This window comes from Azolla caroliniana, unplaced genomic scaffold (genome assembly GCF_043228905.1).
Source record: "Azolla caroliniana isolate FFs.n. ecotype wild unplaced genomic scaffold, voAzoCaro1.0.p SCAF_8, whole genome shotgun sequence".
Taxonomy (NCBI): domain Eukaryota; kingdom Viridiplantae; phylum Streptophyta; class Polypodiopsida; order Salviniales; family Salviniaceae; genus Azolla; species Azolla caroliniana.
Window position 1 is genome coordinate 7,567,837 of NW_028230443.1, and position 20,735 is coordinate 7,588,571.

General features: G+C 36.5%; 3 protein-coding genes across 4 annotated transcripts; 1 reads left to right on the plus strand and 2 right to left on the minus strand.

Moving 5' to 3' along the window:
- Positions 1 to 208: 208 nt before the first annotated feature.
- On the minus strand, positions 209 to 5,794 carry LOC147860950 (protein SUPPRESSOR OF K(+) TRANSPORT GROWTH DEFECT 1-like). The gene is made up of 8 exons (XM_087323450.1): positions 5,143 to 5,794; positions 3,954 to 4,059; positions 2,684 to 2,882; positions 2,476 to 2,544; positions 2,261 to 2,335; positions 2,080 to 2,178; positions 1,293 to 1,460; positions 209 to 711 (listed from the first exon to the last, which is right to left on the minus strand). The coding sequence occupies exons 1-8, from the start codon at positions 5,633 to 5,635 to the stop codon at positions 586 to 588; spliced, it is 1,335 nt and encodes a 444-aa protein (XP_087179576.1). The 5' UTR covers positions 5,636 to 5,794; the 3' UTR covers positions 209 to 585.
- A 4,114-nt stretch (positions 5,795 to 9,908) lies between these two features.
- On the minus strand, positions 9,909 to 13,772 carry LOC147860951 (Cyclophilin-like peptidyl-prolyl cis-trans isomerase family protein). Its single transcript, XM_087323185.1, has 6 exons — positions 13,607 to 13,772; positions 13,293 to 13,388; positions 12,935 to 12,996; positions 11,124 to 11,257; positions 10,959 to 11,043; positions 9,909 to 10,293 (listed from the first exon to the last, which is right to left on the minus strand). Exons 1-6 carry the CDS (start codon positions 13,670 to 13,672, stop codon positions 10,248 to 10,250), a joined length of 489 nt encoding a protein of 162 aa, XP_087179311.1. The 5' UTR covers positions 13,673 to 13,772; the 3' UTR covers positions 9,909 to 10,247.
- Positions 13,773 to 16,496: 2,724 nt separating this feature from the next.
- Positions 16,497 to 20,310, plus strand: LOC147860952 (pentatricopeptide repeat-containing protein At1g06140, mitochondrial-like). 2 transcript variants are annotated; one of them, XM_087323726.1, is made up of 2 exons: positions 17,110 to 17,249; positions 17,420 to 20,310. In XM_087323726.1, the coding sequence occupies exon 2, from the start codon at positions 17,454 to 17,456 to the stop codon at positions 19,857 to 19,859; it is 2,406 nt and encodes an 801-aa protein (XP_087179852.1). In that variant the 5' UTR covers positions 17,110 to 17,249; positions 17,420 to 17,453; the 3' UTR covers positions 19,860 to 20,310. The 2 variants fall into 2 exon arrangements, with proteins under 2 accessions (XP_087179851.1, XP_087179852.1); XM_087323725.1 differs by having other exon boundaries at positions 16,497 to 20,310.
- Positions 20,311 to 20,735: the final 425 nt, after the last annotated feature.

Consider the following 20,735-nt stretch of genomic DNA (forward strand, 5'->3'; position numbering starts at 1 on the left):
CATGCTTCTAAAAGGATTCGGATAATGTGCACAAACACATGCTTCTTTAAATCATCATTATGTAATGTAAATGTGCTAAAAATGGACCATCTGATACTAAGCATATCAATTAGCAGCTGAAAAGTTCTGTATCTATTATTTATTTGAGGCTAAAATTAGTTTATAATTTCTTGGCTGGACAATCAAAACCAGCATTGTGCTGATCAACCATTGCAATTTTAATAAATAAAATATAGGTTTAGACTTCAATTGTATACATACATCATTGAGTCAAGGTATCGCTGTAGTTCCCTAGAACTAGGCACAAATTGCATTCATAAAATACAGGCAACAATGAGACCATTTCTTCCTGTATAAAAAGGTTACATATATTGCAAATGATGGCATCATAGAAGAAAATTTATTGCCGGCAACTTTAAACATATTCAGAGAAAAGAGAGCCCTGATACAAAAGCTTCATAACTTGAATGTCCAAAAGACGTTGGACGAAATCTGACGAGGAACTTCAAAAAAGTGTATATAGTACAAACTTGCAGACACAAACCTCCTTTCCAATTGACACTTTGTGACCAATGTAGAAGCTTTTCAACCTTCCTCCCCAAATTCCTTTGTAAACCTCTCATGCACCTCTAGGTCATTTTTACCAACTGTTGCCTTTTGTCTCGATAATACCTTCTCAAAGTCTGCTTTTGAGATCGGCGGGGGTAATATCTGAAGAAAATGAAGGATAAAATAGCATAAGGTCTCAAATATGAAGTGTATGCTTAATGTTTTCTCATAAAACTATACTTATATCCTGTGATAACTAATTTTATGAAGAAAGTAGAGAATTTCTGACTATTTCTTTTCCCTCTCTTAATAAGTGAATATATTATGGTCAGAATGGACAAAAGATTAGGTCACTACGTAACCCTTCAGATGTTGGTTCTTCCCAAAACTTTCTATGATGGATTATGTTTTTGATAAATCATGACACATTATGTTACATTACTCTAATCCTCTGGTAACTTTGGCCTTAGTACAGTGAGAAAAGAATATGATTGGCAGAATAGGAGAGAAATATCTGCAATTGATTCTTTAATATCACTTTTTGACTCAGCAATTACATATAATTTCAGAAAGATCAAGCAATCAATTCTTCACTCACTATTTGACCAGGCATTATAGATATATGAATTTGAGAAAAATTAAGTATACCTTTATAATACAAGTGTCAAGAGCATTAGAAGCATCATTTAATAATCTCCCCCTAAAATATAGAAACACAAGCAAGTGGGAAATCCTTTACATACCTTAGCTGCAAGACCCTTTGATGCAAGTTCTTCCATAGTTGTCTGAACAGCTCCTCGCTGGCGAGGACCACATGGCATCCACACTTCCTCGCCATCCTTGTTGGTAATGCACCGGAAATGCATTGCATCTTGGGTTTTCCGCACAGGCTCAAATAAAACATCCTTAACCTGCATAGAATACAATTCGACGTCTGAGGTGTTATCTCAAAAAGATCAAGTGAATTTAAATTCTTAATATGAGTTTTTGCAAAACTTTAGGATAATAGCAATTTTAGTTGGTTTCTCAATTTGAAACCTCTTGACTTTCAGGTGAACTGAAACAATCAAACTTCCCCATTATATTAACATTTCCATAATTCTGTCATCTTCTTCCCATTTTTATACAAAAATTTAATGACATACGTGATTTAGTGATGTCCATTGACAACATGATAGAAGTACAGTGGGATATAGCTCAATGTCAAAATAAGTATGCATATGCCAACATCTTTTGATAACCAATCAAAATTCTTCCTTTTTCCATGAAGAAAATTACAATTTCTACTTTTTACATCCTTTCGAAAATGTGAATTTAATGATGTGTGTACACTGAGTTCGCTTTATTGGGATTTAATAAGTTCTTTTGATTGTGTTATGACATATAGTGGTAAGTGGCCCTAACACATATTCCAACATATCTTGAAGTTGACAGTTAAGTAGAAATTTAGTGAGTGGCAGTAATTCCTAAAATATAGGGATTCCTGTATTATATACAATAACTTGAAGCAAAAGTTAATCGCCATCTTACACAGACAGAAATGTCGGAACCTGAGAAGCCTTCTGTTCGACTTGCTAAATACTCAAAATCTGAATCAGTTAGATCATTAGGTGTGTCACCCAAATGAACCTACAAAAAGGGCCAGTATCTCAATATGCAAGAAGAGACATAAGAGATCCAGCATCCATCTAGCCTAAAGTAGCATCAATACCTTAAACATATGTTGCCTGGCTTTTACATCTGGCAGAGGAATATAGATTCGTTTGTCAAACCTACGTCGTACTGCCTGTAACCAATTCATTCCAAAGGCCAAATGATCTTATGAAAAATCATTTAAAAGAACTGTGGAAAATTAGCTGGTATATCAGGTATTTTTTTCTTAATCATTAACAATAAGGTTATGTTGCTATGTTCTGGTTTTTTCACCTGATCAAGTGAATATGGAGTGTTTGTGGCAGCCAAAATCAACACTTTCTGGTCAGTATGGCCCACACCCTAGCAGAGAAAGATTGTAGAATACACAAAAGAAATAATAGAAGGTTATATAAGACACTCATAAGAAGTATTAGAAGGCCAGAAGATAACCACAAGAGCAGAACTTGAGGTGCAAATGGAAACCTGAGAGGAAAGATACCTGCATTTGCACAAGTAATTCTGTCTTGATACGTCTTGATGCTTCACTCTCGTTGCCTTCACCTCGTTGCCCACAGAGGGAGTCAATCTCATCAACAAAAATAATGGAAGGGGCATTCTCTCTAGCCATTTGAAAGAGGTTTGCAACGAGCTTTTCACTTTCTCCCATCCACTTTGAGACCAAATCTGATGAAGAGATGCTGTTATAAGAAAATCCCAGCACAACACATTCTTAAAATTGCTGAAAATGTTTGCTAAACACTACACAAAATAGCTACAATGCTATATTTTGGGTAAAGTGTTTTGATATAGTAGCTTGAGCCTCACTCTCTCTACAAATAGTTAAATAAACAGGAAACCAAATAGCCTTGCCAGTTCTCTTTCTCAGAAGTTTGGTCAGAGATGATATTCTAATTATATATGCAAGACCTTAACGAATTTTTTTATGATGGATTGAATAATCTCGAACATTGTTGGAGGGAATAATAAACTAAGTAATATTGCTAGTTCCTTTATCAGCGGTCTTTTCAAAATGAAATTCTAATTACACTTAAATCATTTGAAGTTTTTTGCAATGACTGTGAATGTACACATAATTCTGCAACTAAAGCATATATCTCATGTTCCATGTTTTACTAGGTTTTTATGTTGTTCTCAATTTCAAGAGTAGTCCTGATAATTCAATTCTAAAAGACAAAAACCTCTGCTTTCCTAGTAATTATTGTGAAGGGAGTTACAATAAATCCAATTATAAAAGCATTCCACATGTGGATACAAGGCCAGTTAATGTCAAGTATTATCAATATGAATGGAATATGAATGGATTGGAAAAACAATAGAATATAGTAATTTTAACATTAGAATAATCAAGGCATACTTTTATCAGAGATCAATAAGGTATGTTCCTCAATTCTCACATGCACACATCACCCCAAACACAACATATTCCTTTTAAGATTTCATAGTCTATGCAAAGCAAATTTATAAATACACCTTTCTTTCTCCCAACAGTCCACAAGTTTACCAACGTGAATCTCAATCCGACTCCTGATTAAGTAACTAAAGGCAAAGGCAAGCTTTCCACCGACCTCACAAACTAATCAGTATATGACCTGCACTAGTTAAGCTAGCATACCATTAAAAGAGTTCAGATTTAATTCAGCTGAATCTGAAGCAAATAACTCTCCTTCTCCACAAACATACAAAAATAAGTTTAATAAACAAAAATTATCAACTCCATTAAATAAAATTTCTTAAGCCTTACAACTTACCTAAAAAAAGTTGAGTCAGATTCAGTGGCAACAGCTTTCGCTAGATAAGATTTTCCTGTTCCCGGAGGACCATACAATAGGAAAGCACTCCAAGGCTTTCTTTTTCCTGCACGGATAGGAAATTTGTTGAACATGTCTCTACAACAGAGAAACGAAATAAAAGGCCTCATGGTGTCTCATCAAATCAGAACATAGATGCAAGTTATAGCCCTACTTATCTTTTTGAAATACATCCTAATCACATATACTTGTCTTCTTGCTCTTTCAATATAACTTCATTGTATATACATAGATCAATAGTTTGAATAAAATGTAATTTATTTTCCGAAGACTGTAACCGAAATCATACAAAGCACTACACACTTTAATAAAAAATTTAGAACATTCTGAAGTTGTTTTAAAGGATGAAATTTAATAGTAGGATTAAAAAAGAAGAAGGTATGTTTCCTGAAGATAAATTTTATAACTTTCTTTAGGAAAACATTTATCTCTCTATTTAAATAAATTATTTTTGGGCTGTCAAATATTTAGATGACTTGTTTCATAATGGCTTACTATTGATTCCTTTTCCATTTTCTATCTCAGCTATTGACTCATAATTCCTCAATACATTCACAAATAAGAGGGAGTGCATCATATTCTTTTCACATAATCTCTCATTTTTTTAATATTTAATATATATTTATACATCACCATGTTAGTTTTACTGCAAGCATATATAATCCGTATAAATCGCTATGTTTTGTACCCCTAATTAAGGCTCGTAGACCGATCTTCTTATCTCTTTAACATATATCATAATGATATAAAGCTGTCTTTGGTATGCATCCTAAATTCTAATCAAATATATTCTTACCCTTTTATAGCCATCCTAACCACATAGAACAATTACCCATTCTACACATCATAATCCCATAGACATGTCTTCTTATCCCTACCCTAAACACATAAACACTATTAGATACATCTCATCATATAGAAATACATCTCTCACATAGAACAATCTTCTTACCACTATACATATATCTCTCCTCTTAGACTTTTTTATATAAATACCAAACACAAGATTTCCCCTTCATATACATACATCTTGATTACATAGTCACCTTCCCTCTTCAATATATATCCAATAGTCAACATCATAGAAATGAACACGGAAAGCTTCGACGAAAAACAAATTTCATCATACCAGTAAAGAACTGAGGGAATTTAACAGGAAGAATAACAGCTTCTTGCAGAGCTTGTTTAGCACTTTCTAATCCAGCCACATCACTCCACTTGATATTCGGTTTCTCTCTTATAATAGCAGAGTTAAGACCTGACCTAAGCTTGGCATCTTCGCCATCACCACCATTATTACCATCATTATCTTTATCCTTGCCGTTTCCTTGTTTACTCTTAGGTTTAGTGGCGATAGCTGAATCACCATTGGACGAAGTTTTTGGCCTATCTCCCACTCCATCTAGTATTGTTCTGATCTCTTCTGCTCTCCTAAGGTAATCTGTGAATTTCTGAGTTATGGCTTCCTTGATTTTAGGGTTTTTCTCATACTTGAGATGGGTCTTGAAATATTCAAGCGCGTTCATGTAGAGGGGGAAAGCCTTTGCATAGTTCCCCGCATTGTCTTCTTGGATCGCTTGCTTAACATACTCTATAGCCTGTTCTTTGAAGTTGCTGTACATGGCTCAGAGCTATGGCATGAAGAAAGAAAAGAAGGCGGAGAAAGAAGGAAATAAGAAGGTATGACGAACCCAACAAGAGAAGCTGAAGAAGATCTGCAGAACCCACAAACGGAAGACGAAGATCTGCAGAGAGCAGGAGCAGAGGAGGAAAGGAGAAAATGATCTCCAGGACTGAAGAAACGTATTTATACATTTCTCAATGTATGTGTGTATGTATGCATGTATGTATGTATGTATGTATGTATGCGTGTATGTATGGATGTGTGTATGTATGTATGTATGTATGTATGTATGTATGTATGTATGTATGTATGTATGTATGTATGTGTGTGTGTGTGTGTGCGTATGTTATGTATGTAGATATATGTACTATGTATGTATGTATGTATGTATGTATGTATGTATGTGTGTGTGTGTGTGTGTGTGTGTGTGCGTATGTTATGTATGTATCTATATGTACATATATCTATGTGTGAATGTGTGTATGTATGTATGTATTTATACATATATGATATATCTATGTGTGTATGTGTGTATGTATCTATACATATATGATATATCTATGTGTGTATGTGTGTATGTATGTATGTATCTATACATATATGATATATCTATGTGTGTGTGTATGTATGTATGTATGTACGTACGTATTTATACATATCTTTATGTATGTATGTTTGTATGTGTGTGTGTGTGTGTGTACCGTATATGTGTATATGTACTTATATATGGATGTAAATGGGTATGTATGCATGTGTGTATATGGTTTGTATGTGGCTCATGACACCCTATACTTGCTTCAATTACTCTCATCAATAGGAGGCACCTTTGGCGCAACTCTTGGCTTCATTGCTTGACAATGTTATCCGTGGGTATTTCGAGCTTTTAACAAGCGGATATCTGGGGTCCTTTACCATCCTTCATGGTTCTCGATACTTAGGCCTCTATGAGTAATACCCACGGGCTATTCGGCGAAAACCAAAACATTTGGGTGGTCAACTTTTGATTCCATATGGGCCATTTAGGTCTTCCTCCCAACAATCTCTTCATGTTAAGTATGTCTCCCATAACATTAGTGAGCACATTTATGCCCTTACTTTTTGAAAATTTCCAATATGATATCTTGTGACTACTTCTTTGTTTGTTTTCACCTCATTCTCAAGCTTTGTATCATGTGCTGTGAAAAAGTGTTTGTGAATGAATCCATTTGGGCCCTACATTCCATAGTGTCATTTAGTAAATCATTGTGAAATTTAAACCCTAGAGAATGAGTCAATAAATTTATGCATTTCTAGTCTGGTTCTATCTAAACACACAAAAAAGAACATGTTTTCATGTGTATTGCGTATATGTATGTTTACGTTGCAAAAAAAGTGTATGTATACGTGTGTAGTTTTGGAACATAATATTTGTCAAACAAAGGTATAAAGTTCAGAGCAAATGTACTTGTGGCTAATGGAAAAGGTATATGTCAATAGCCCCTACCTTTGTCTACAATATTGGGTGAGACATTTCCCAAGGATTGGCACCTTGTTTAGCATCATGATATACTCTCCAACCAAAGAACTTATATATGTATGAATGTGCATTTGAAACCCTAATTGGATATATTCTGTAATCATGTGAAGAAACACAATGAGACATCGCTTCCCCGACCATAAATGATAAGGAATGGATCACATGTTTATTCTAGGTGATAATGCAACCCAATTTGATATTTTATAAACCAACATTTAGTGACTTGCATATTGACAATGGAAGAGTAGCACCCGTTTACCTATGTATAGCAATATAGTGTATAAATTTCCATCACTACTTGATTGTCTCATGGGCCAAATTTGGTCTTAGAAGACGTTAATATTTCTTTCTTTCTTTCTTTCTCATATATATTTCTAAATATATTTTATGTGAATATCGAAGTGAGGTGGGGTCATTGAATTCAATTAGTCATTTATATGGGCCTTCCAACTAATACATATAAGATAAACTTATTGCTTTATCTTGTGTAGCTTGTATTTTTCTAGCACATACGAGAGGTGGGCGGAACCTTGTGGAAACCTAGTTTGTGAAGATCATGTTGTCAATCCAAGAAAATTCCTTGAATTAATGAGTTCAAGACAAGTCAACATATTTGGAATGATTTCCATCAATATGCCTTTTGGAAATGTTGTAGTCATTATGATAGTAAGAGTAACATTGTCAGTGTGGCAACATTTCTCCAAAGCTAACATGATGGACGTGAATGGCCTTGATTCTATGCTAGAAAACATTTCATCCCTCTTGAGACCATGGCAATTTTAAGCTTCAAATGATCAAGAACATTATGTTGTAGTCATTATGATAGTAAGAGTAACATTGTCAGTGTGGCAACATTTCTCCAAAGCTAACATGATGGACGTGAATGGCCTTGATTCTATGCTAGAAAACATTTCATCCCTCTTGAGACCATGGCAATTTTAAGCTTCAAATGATCAAGAACATTATGTTGTAGTCATTATGATAGTAAGAGTAACATTGTCAGTGTGGCAACATTTCTCCAAAGCTAACATGATGGACGTGAATGGCCTTGATTCTATGCTAGAAAACATTTCATCCCTCTTGAGACCATGGCAATTTTAAGCTTCAAATGATCAAGAACATTCCTTGGTGACATGATTATTATTGCATCATTGTTTCTTTATGACACGATTACAGTTAGATCTCTATCATTAATGTTAAGAGACAATCATACGTTAAAAACAAACATGTCACGATTACTAGATAATAGGTTGTCACTTCAAAAGACACCCATGGATGATGCCAGTAGATAGTAAAGCAATCAATACTAGTGAAAGCTTTATCAAGTCCTCAGCTTAGTAAAAGAGAAGTTTCCGTAATTACATACTGCATGTGTTAGCGAACTTACCTAAGCATGCCATTTCAGAAAAAACCGTTAGTTATACCTTTAAGTATACTTTAAATATCCTCATATCAATGTCGTGGCTCTCGGCAATACCCTCAATACTTGAATTATTTTATTATTTGCTAGTTTTGTTTTGATGTTCATGATCTCAAATAACCAGAATTTGAATGTGATAAGTTCTATGTTTTCATGTTTACTTATGTGTATCCACAACCTCTACAACGAGCATGCACACATGCACATGCATACCCACACATAATATATGCATGTAGACTTAATGTTAAGATCTAAGACATCCTAATGCTCTTTCTCAATTTAATAATAGTAAGTACTAAACTCTCTCTTGCTAATAAAGTGATTTCAACTATTATTGCAGCAATTGCTAAAACAAATATCTGAAGTGTTTTCTCTCTTCTCATTGTTTTTTTGAAAACAGAAAAAAAAGCTTTTTTTCTCACCACCACAAACGATAATCTCCCTTAGAGTTACATACACAATTTTGTTGCAAGCTTCATGCTCTTCCTTGGTAAGTTTCCTCCTTAATTTTAGTTCTTCACATAGTGCATTCTTTATTTGTACGAAGTTGGTTGACTACTTTATTCCCATCCTTGTGCATGGAAAGAGAGGTTGTCCCCCCATTGGCCTTTCTTAGAGATTTCCATTTCTCACCCATAGCTTTCACGCTTTCCTCGAGTGACTCTATATTGTCTTGAAGCATTTCACAAGAACACATATTATTCCTTTCTACTTCAACATTGACCCTACCACATCTAATAATATTCTCACTCAATCATTTTTCTCCAATCTAACACAAACATCCATAAAACTTGTTTACACTATGTAAATTATCACTCTATTAAGCTTTCAAAGTGACTCTATCATCTTCATCTACAATTTCAAAGTTATCTATGCATTAAAATGCCGAAGGATGTTCATACAACTTGCAAGAAGCAAATATTAAAGATTACCTATCTATGCTATAGTGTTAGTAACAGCACCTCCTATAAATCATCTCCAATGCAATCTCTAGGTGTACTTGAGAAAAATATGCACATACATGAAATGGTATATTAGACCTACTATTAACCATACTACATCTATCTAATTTCGTAACATATTTGAGGACACCTAAATGAGTCATCTCCACCTTATTGTCAAAATTTTCACACATGTTGCAATTTACGTAGATGAATATTTTGTTTTAGAGTAGAAACTCCATATCTACAAGTTAGGAGCTTAGAGCACCATCTATGGAAATATTCTATAGAATTGGATTGATTGTTCTGGGCATTGGAAAGATGCATGATTATCATAACCTAATCGCATTATATATATTAATTTTCAAGTTATTTTAGGCCAAATTCGACAATGTTGAGTTCATAGTCAAATGTAATTCTAAAGATAGAATAAAATTCTTCTTGATCTTGCTTCAGCATCACCCTTCTCTTTTTACTAATGACAAATTGTCATGGTCAACCAAAAACAAAAATCGTGAGATGCAACACTGCTTTCTGTTTCTTCACGAGATGCCAACTCAGTTAACACATTGCCATGATAATATGAAGAGATTGCGATGTTTCTGCACAAACCTAAAGAAAATGGCACACATACACCATTTACTCCATATCCAAAGAAGCCATGAAATGGGATAAACTACAATCTGATTTAGACCAGTGACAACTCACATACTTCATTTGCTTTGAATTGCTATCAATCAATTACGGTTGTCTTCAAAATTTTAACATCATGGACAGGCCTGTATAAACATGGAAGACAAAGTTTAAACCTTTGGTATGCCACAGCAACAACACCCAAATTTCACCTTTCTGACCATTTTCTTGATTGTTAACCCTTCTTTTGTAGACCTCTTTATAATATATTTATAAACTATAATATGATTAATATATAGTATATTGGCTTTCTTATTGTGGTCTACTTTATCTATTAAAATCTTTCCCATCTAAGTTCTCTCATCATGTCAATGCCAATGACAATTCAGCATATACATGTAGTACACACAATAGTATCATTGTTCAGGCTATGACATTTTCTCCTTTTTTAACAAAGATTTTTTCAACAGTATATATATGAGAGTCACACATACTTAATATTGCTACAAAATGGATCAGCAACATCATCACTACAAGACCTTTCCACTTTGTTTAACCAAAGCAACCTATATTTTCTTTCCCCATGCCGTTTCATAAGATTCAAACACATGAAATCTAAAACAAACTGTGTTTCTTTCCAGTTTCCCTCGATGTGAGACTGATACACATTCTAGAAAGTACATTAATGAGGGCCAAAAATGCACATTGTGGATATCAAAGCAAAATTAAGGAAAGGCGCAGAAGTTGACACTTGGTATGTAAACACTTACCAAATGTAGATACCATTTGTTTACATACTAAGTAGTCTTACCTATCACTTTTGTCTGTCTGGACATTCCCAAGCCTTTTGACAACCTCCATACCAGCAAAAACCCTACCAAATATTGTGTGTTTTCCTGCACCATAAACAGATAAAAATAGTTGAAATAAATCCATAATGCCCATGGTTTTAGAAATAAATAAGATCTTTCTGTACCATCGAGCCACTGTGTCGGCGCAAGGGTTATGAAAAACTGGCTACCATTTGTATTGGGTCCTGAATTAGCCATTGATAATACACCAGCTCCAGTGTGCTTCAGCTCTCTAGTGATTTCATCCTCAAATTTCGCTCTACATAATCCCATTTAACATGTATTACTACATTGAATCCATCAATAAACACAGTAAGAATTAACAATCATGAAGTTTGTTGCAAAGAATGGGTCGAATGGAGATGAAATGCATCAATATTATGAATGCCTCCTTTGACATATGCAACGCAATTCAGTGCAAAAAATACGCTGATAATACAAGTAATGTAATAGGGACATTGTACACTAAGTCGAATGAGATTCCAAAATATAGACAAGGAAAGTTGAATCAGCAAATTATGATCGAGTGAATAGTACTATAGAGGGACAGAAGAATGATTATAGGATAAAATAATTTAGCGCAAAGGGATGCACATGCAAATTGAGAAATTTTTATAGTAATCTCATATTGCACTGATCACAAATGCAGAAAGAGCCCTAATAGAAATGCAGATGGACTTAAACTTTATAAATGGCAGATATGTAACTGTACCAATTGCTCCAGTTTTACAAGAATGGAAACTTTGACACATTTGTGTGGGTCTGACTAGGCCTCTTATACACTATTGAACGAAAATCTTTCTTTATCTGCCTAAAACAAATTCCTGGGGCCTCTATGATGGGATGACAAATAACTTAGTTTCCTGTGGATTTACAGTTTTCAGTTACCTGCTACTAAAATTTATAGGTATCATACCAGTTATGAGAGTACTGTATCACAAAGAGGGCACTTTTTATTTACAGTAATGAATTTTCTTATTTTAAATATACAAGCAGAATGTAGGAAATCATGGATAAGCTTATTTCAGTAAGGAAATGTTGTGCAACTTAATATTCATCTAAATAGAATGCATGATTATTTTCAAATTAAAGTAATTGTGAGTGCGACTACGAGTGAACAGGTTGACGCACATGGAATCCAGTGGTGACAAAGAAGTGAGAAAACCAGAAATCCATGAAAAGATGAACCTACGACACCCTTCCTTGAAAAACTATTTGGGGAACAGATGGATACATTCAAGAAGAATGTTTTCGCAAGTCTTCTTCCTAAATCATCCAGAGTCTATCCTCATGAAGGTTCCCACTCACATTAAGCTAGTGAAGGTAACAAAATTAGGATTTCTGTTGGTTGTCTGCAGATGTGCAGAAAATAAAGGTTTCAGTATACAACTCATGGATTATTGTGGCTGATCTACTCTTATTTTTATAGTTCTCAATTTTTATTGAGATAATCTAGAGAAAAGGCTTACTAGAGCACTAATAAGATTGAAAATCTGAAAAAAATGCATGATCAAAATTTTCTTGGGGGAGGGACAATCAAGACTAGTATTTTACTTTTTACGACTTTTCTCCCCTAATGTTCTCTTTGAATGAAAGCTTCAACAGTTTCAGATTACACTGGGTTGAGAGCCTTCACCACACTGAGAAAATGTTACATAAAACTTGGTGTTATAAAGATTTTAAAACAATTTTACAAGAGTGTTCATTTTGGACTCCTATCCTTTATGGTTCCATCTCTCAATTCAGGATTTATGCTGAGGATAGAGCAAAAAGATAATAAATAATAATCTTGCAGGTTGAAAAATCTCGATAATAGGTAAAAGAAGGATCCAAATTATAATGAAAAGTTCACTCTAAGTCACTCAACAAACATCATAATCACCATCTAATTTATCATGAACTTATGTTAACAAAGCAATAGAAGCCCAAGGAATACCCATAGATAGAGGCTCCACCCCGCCCAGTGCCAGTTGGATCACCACCTTGTATCATGAAATCCTACAAAGCAGAATAAATATAGAGACTGAATAAAAACTCCGTTTCCATAAATACAAGTTATGCATACACAAGAATGAGAAAAACAGAAAAATACCCTTAAGTTTTGGAAATTTACCAGGGAAATCACCACTGTTTTCAGAAATTACCCAAACATTCCTTGAGTTTTGAGATTTTTTACTACAACTGGGGTTATTCTGGTCATTCTTCAAAACTGAGGGGTAATTCTAATAAATATCCAAAAAGGTAGGAGTATTTCAGTATTTGTCTCTAATAGGAAATGCAAAATGCATCCAAACCTTGATAATTCGATGGAACTTCACATCATTGTAGTAGCCACGTCTTGACAGCTCCATGAAATTACGGCAAGCTTTGGGAGCGTGTTTTGTGTAGAGCTATAAAATATACCACAAAAGAAAACAGAAAAGGCAAATCTCTCTCTCTCTCTCTCTCTCTCTCACACACACACACACTCACTCACTTACTCTCTCACACACATACACTCTCTCTCCAAAGAGTCATATTTGACCTCCGAAGACGATAATATAATCTCTCTCTCTCTCTCTCTCTCTCTCTCTCTTTGTGTGTGTGTGTGTGTAATATGGATGCTTACCTCGATGGTGATCGCCCCCATGGACGTTTCCATGATAACTTGAGGAGCTCCTCCATCTTCTCCCATCTCTCCTCACTCTGCTCTGCTCTCTCTCTCTCTGCGCGCTGCTCTTCTTCTGTCCGTTCTGCTGCCCCTGCCACTACTGCTGCTATGTATGTATGTAATTACTTACACGGCCACATACATACATACATGCATACCAGACTCTGAACTCAGACTCAGACTCTCTCTCTCTCACGCATCAGCAGGCAAGGAGCCAAGCAAGTACTCAGTAATAATACATATATGAAACATTCTCGAATGGAATGATTCAAACATTCTCGACTGCGAATGCACGTATGGCTCCATACTATGATTATATGTGTAGCAAGCAAAAGTTATGTACATAGTTAAAGTTGTCCATGTTGTGTCCCTAAAGAGTCCCAACCGGTACCACACGATCCCAAGATGTGTCATGACGGAGCCACGGCACCCCATAACGATTTGGCACAGAACCACGAAAGTCCCAGTCGGAGTTGGCACGTGCATAACCCAAGCCAGGTTTCGGTTGGGACAGTCCCACATAGTCGCTAGTCCCAAAGTGAGTTGCGACCCAAAAAGCGACCTAGTCCCGGTCCCAATCGTGATCCTAGTCCCAATCCCAGATCCACCATGGGCTTGAACAACCCTGTCCCAACGAGCAGTCCCACTTGGGACTACTCTACGGCTAGTCCAACGACTAGCCCCAATGGCTAGCCTCAACGACCATTCTTGGCCCAACGCCAAGGGAGCCCAACAACCACCTCTTGGCATAACAACTCAAGAAGCCCAAGAGTCACCACTTGGCATAACGACTAGGGTTACCCAACGACCATCCTTAGACAATATATATGGAGCTTCTCCTTAGTTTTGTTCATTCCTTGATTCCGTACTTACACACACTCTCCTCAATCTTAGTTAGCTCGAAGGAGCTCATAATAAAACCTTCTTGTAATCGTGATTAAGCATTAATGATAATTAATCATAGTTTCATCTTGATATCTCTTCTCTCCACCGTGTTTTGGGTCATTTCAAGACCGCCATGTTTTAGGTTTTTCACAATCCATATGGTGCCCCTAAAGAGGTCCAACCAGAACGCGGTTCTGAAGTGAGTCACCGCGGGCCCAAGCGACCCTTAAACGAGTTGGAACAAGGGGTCACGATCAATGTTGTCACAAGCATAAGGAGTTGGGACCCAAGAAGGGAATCGGTCCCAATCCCAAACCCTAAGAAGGGGTTCCACCCTTGGGTTGGGACCATGAGTCCCAATCTAAGTTGGGACTTGGGAAATACCTAGTGCTACAAGAACAACAACGTCCAAGTGCCAACGACTAGCCACAAGGGAGACCAAAAGACACCTCTTGGCTTAACGCCAAGGGTCTCCAAGGGAGACCAAGAGCCACCTCTTGCCATAACAACCACCCCTCTTGGCATAACGGCCACCCCCTTGGCCTATATAAGAAGAAACCTCGCCTCATTTTTTGATCATTCCTAGATTTAGAAACTCTCTCCTCCCTCTCTCCTTAATTATAGTAGCTTTAAGGAGTTTGTAACTAATCTTCTTCTTAATCATGCTTAACTTATATTAATGAAATCTCTTTTTTGGTTATTCTCTCTTCTCCCCACTGTGTTTTGGGTTTGTTTCTAGAACCCCCATGTTTTAGGTTCGTCACATCTAGGAAGTAATGGATAGAAGGTACCCTTCAACCTTATTATTATTGACCGACTCCTCCAAGCTAATAATGTTTACCTTGTCAAAAAAACTACGTATCAAATATTCTATTTGTTCCATGTGGCATGGATATAGCCTTAGGCCACTTCTTAATACTAGTGTTGTAGTATATTTCTTGAGGAGAAAAAAAAACCAAGGTTTAGCCTATAGCATAATATATTTTATGAATACCCAATTGCAGACAATCTCAGATATGAGGAACCAACGAGATTCTACTCATCTTCATCTCGCTATATCCCATATAACACCCATCCTCACAAATTGTAGCTCCATGTTTTCTAATTATCATTATAATTTTGCATTGCCTACATCTTACTCTCTTCATCTCTTATTTAATTATCTTAAATTGCCACAAATGGGAACTTGGGATGTTTTGCATAGAAGCTACCATGACTAGAAGTCAATCAACAATGTTACTGTATTATGTTTAATGGGACATGTTGTGAATTGAAAGAGCGAGTTCTATGAGTGGAATCTTTTATAAAAAAAAAACAATGCACAAACGAATTTTCAGCAAAAGTATGCACATATAGAGTACTTTGCTTATGTTAGTTGACGAAGGAAGCAATAGAGACACAGAGGTAGTGTGGACGTGCAAAACATGAATGGTCAATAAATGTGCACCCACCCAAAGGATTGTACAAGGGTCATGTATACATATTAAATTAACACACAACGAATAAGAGTTATTTGTGAAAGTTTGCCAAACCCAAGTATTGTTTAATGAAAGGATATCTCTATATTTTTGTTGCACATATGATCAATTCATAGGAAGGCATAAAAACTCGAATGAATGGTCCTTCACCTTTCGAAGATTGCATCCCTCCAACCCAAAACTTTGACCCGGTGACTTGGTTTCAGATGGCGTCTGATTGTTAAGTTTGTCAAACCCAAGTATTGTTTACTGAAAGGATACCTCTATATTTTTTTGTCGCAGATATGATCAATTCATAGGGAAGCATAAAAACTCGAATGTTCTTCATCTTTCGAAGAAAGATTGCATGCATCCTTGCAACCCTAAACTCTGACTCGGTGACTTGGTTTTAGATGCCGCTTGATTATTAACTGCCTGCTAGGTTAGTAGGTCAAGCTTGAACGGGTTCCACTATGCATTACATTTGTCCGGTCCGCGTCAAAGAAAAACCCGAGAACCTCGATTCCCGAGAGGTTTTTGTTCACACATACGCATCATTAACCATGATAATTAGGGTCCTTAATTACTTGATTGTTCATTAAACCCACAATTAAGAGATAGTAATCAGCATGAGAAGATGCCTGCAACAGAGAGCTACTCTGCACCCAATCAGACCCACAGCTTCCATTGATCAGCTCCTCTCCAATGGTTCAGGGCCCCTGATACTCGAAGGTGAATCAGATCTAGGGCCTCTGAACCCCAAAGAACCAGAAAATTTAGTGTCTTTGTCTCAGAGAGAACAACCAGGGTTAGGGTTTCTGAACATGAAAGAACTAGATTTAAGGTTACCCCTGAAAAAAACGGAGATTCAAGAGGCCATGAAAACAGATTTAGGGTTACTCTGCCAAAAGGGTGATCTTCAAGAAGCCATTGAAGCTGCAGAGGACATGTATCTTCAAGGGCACCTTGTCTCTAAGGACTCATTTTACACCCTTTTGCAATGTTGTAACAAAGCGTTGGATATGGAAAGAGGGAGGCAAATATTGTCTCTGATGGTTAGATGCCGACTTGAAGCATCAGCTTTCTTGGGTTATCATGTTATATGCCTCTTTTCCTCATGTGGAAACTTGTTAGAAGCATACAAAATGTTTACCATGATTTCAAAGCCAAACGTGTATACTTTCCATTCGATAATTTTGGCGTGTATCAGATTTGGAGACCATACAAAAGCCTTGGAACTGTACAAGAACATGCGAAAGGTGGGCGTTAATCCAGATAAGTTTGTGTTTTCAAGCATTTTATCTTGTTGTAGTAACAATTTTGGAGCGATGAAAGAAGGCATGATCATTCATGATCACATCGTTAGATATGATATCTACAAGGATTTGATTGTCGCAAATGCACTTATTGATATGTATTCAAAATGCAGGTGCTTGGATGAGGCCTATAAAGTGTTTGATGAAATGCCGACAAGAGATATAGTTTCATGGAGCTCATTGATTTGTGGCTATGCAAACCATGAGTGTGGCTCGTCTGCAATGGCTATCTACAATGAAATGGAAGGCGAAGGAATCTACCCTAACAAGGTTACTTTTTTATCCATATTAAAAGCATGTGGCCATATGAACGAGAATGACAAAGGACGGTTGATTCATGACCAAATAGTTAAGGGTGGAAATGATGTGGATGTATGTGTTAGAAGTGCCCTTGTGTATATGTACACCAAATGTGGTAGCCTGGAGGAGGCTTGGAGGGTCTTTGAGAAATCATCTAATCAGGATGTAATTTCATGGGGTACTATGATATCAGCCCTTTCACAGAATTGGGATAGTGAAATGGCCCTTGAGTTGTTTGAGGGGCTGATGAAGAAACAAATAGAGCCTGATATTACTTGTTTTTCAAGTGCATTGAAGTCTTGTGGTAGATTAGGTGCATTAAGGCAAGGCAGATTGATACATACGGAGATTTTGAACAGGAAGTTTGATCGATCTGTAGTGGTTGGAGGTGCTCTTGTTGATATGTATGTTAATTGTGGGAGCCTAGAGGATGCAGTGAAGGTTTTCCAAGAGCATTCTGATAGAGATGTGGTTTTGTATGGAGCTATGATTTCAGGATGCGTGGAATGTAGACATGGCAGTCGTGCCTTGAGGCTATACGTAGAAATGCGAGATCAAAATGTGAATCCAAATAAATTTATCTATTCATGTGTTTTAAAAGCTTGCAGTAGTGTAACTGCTCAAAAGGAGGGGGAACTCATACATGATCATGTTATAAGAACAGGACTTGAATCTGAGTTGATAGTTGGGAGTGCTATTGTCGACATGTATGCCAAGTGTTCAAGGTTGCTGGAAGCTCGCAAGGTGTTTGAGAACCTACATGAGCGAGATTTGGTTTCATGGGCTGCAATGATTGTAGGCCATGCACAGAGTGAGCAAGGTTATCTTGCTTTTGAATACTTTGAGAAAATGCAAAATGAAGGTATTGATCCGGATGCATGTGTCTATTCTGGCATGTTGAAAGCTTCTGGTAGTATGAGTGACATGAAGGTTGGTAGGTATGTACATGGGAAGATAATAGAGGGCGGTTGTGATTTAGATGAAGTTATTGGAAATTCCCTAGTCGATATGTATGTCAAATGTGGTAACCTCGATGAAGCTTTGAAAATCTTTGAAAGAATGCCATGCAGAAATCTAGAAGCATGGACCTCCATTATTTCTGGGTATATTGGTCATGGACATGGTTCATTTGCTCTCCATTTATTGAGCGTAATGCAGCAAGAGAATGTTGAGCCAGATAAGCTTCTTTTTCTGTTGATCTTGAGAGCATGTGGGAGCATAGAAGCATTATTGAATGGAAAACTTATTCATTTTTTGATCATTCATAGTGGCCATATAGTGGATGCCATTCTGGGCAATTCCCTTCTTGACTTGTATTGTAAGTGCGGAAAGTTAGATGATGCACGTAGCATATTTGATAGACTACAAACTCGAGATGTATTTTCTTGGGGTTCTTTGGTGACAGGTTTCGCACATCATGACCATTGGGTTACTGCACTCGGACTTTTTGAAGGCATGTGTGAGGATGGCATAGAGCCTAATCAAAGTACCCATCTAAGCTTGTTGAAAGCTTGTGGAATTGTTGGAGCTATATGGCAGACTGTATTGATTCATGAGCAGATCCTTAGAAGGGGGCTTGAATCAGATATTCTCCTTGCAACAGCCCTTCTTGATACATATGCGAAGTGTGGGAGCGTAGAAGAGGCACAAAATGTATTCGAGAAATTACCTGAAAAAGACTTAGTTTCATGGGGTGCTTTGGTTGCAGGATACGCTCAACAGGGCAATTACAAAGTGGTAGAAAAATGCTTGCGAACCTTACAAATGCAAGGCTTAAAACCCAATGACGTGATCTTCACAAGCCTTCTCGCAGTTTGCAGTAATGTTGGCTTGCTTGAAAAGGGCTGCTCTTACTTCAAATCCATGATGGAAGTTTATGGTATTTTTCCTTGTATAGAGCAATACAGTTGCATGGTAGATCTATTTGGTCGCCATGGATGTCTATATGAGGCTGAAGGCATTCTTCATACAATGCCAGTGACACCAGATTTTGTTTTGTGGACATCTTTATTGAATAGCTCTGAAAGGCATGGTGATTTAGGTCTAGGCAGTGTCTGCTTTGATGAGCTTATTAAATCAATGCCACTTTTTGATGGTTCCGGTTATGTGTTCATGGCAAACTTATATGCTGATGCTCACGTCTTCCAAGGTGAGAGCACAAAGGTAGAGATAGATAATGCGAGAGAGCATGGTAAGTTTGCAGCTCTTTTTTCCCTTGTGGTACATTCCAATGAGAGGATGAAAAATGATTAAATCAATGCCACTTTTTGATGGTTCCGGTATTGTGTTCATGGCAAACTTACATACTGAAACTCAAGTCTTCCAAGGTGAGAGCACAAAGTTTGCAGCTCCACTTTTTTCCTTTCGGGTACATTCCAATGAGAGGATGAAAAATGACATACATTCTTACAATCTAACATACTGGTGACTGATTGATTATACTCAATTTCTTCTTGGGGGTGCATTTTTTTGGACCAAAATGGTGAAACCCTCCAATAATGAGATGGAGCTCAAGTTGAATCTCAAAAGAGTATAAGAAAGCAGACAAAAAGCTTTAAACTGGCCATGTGTAGAGCAACATGCATTATGTATATTATTTGGTTTAGAACCCAACTAGAGAAATAGTCTATGATCAATGGTAATACCAAGGAAGCTTTCAAAGCTTCATCCAGAGCCTAGAAGGGTTTATACTCTATATAAGGCCATAAGATGCTTACCATCCTTTTGAACCGTAAATAATGGCTCAACGAAAAACACTATAACATTGAAGATCACAATGGATCCAAATGCAAACATAGAGGGCAATATATGAATTGATTTATTAATCTTTCTCAGTAGTATTATTATCAGAAACCTTTATCTTATTCCAAACAATTAATCTACAAATTGGATTTCTATTTCTGCTTGTTTTAATTACTTATAATCAAATGCCAATAAATACTTATGACTGCAATGCAAGTTTACGGTAGTGCAGCATGACTTAATTACCAATGGCTGCTGCAAAGATTATCCATGAGATAAATGGCCTTTTAATGGTTCTACTAAGGGTACAACAAATTACTCACTTATCTCACTAATCACCAAAAGTGAAGGATAATAAATGGATTGAATTACTAATCTAATCTCAGT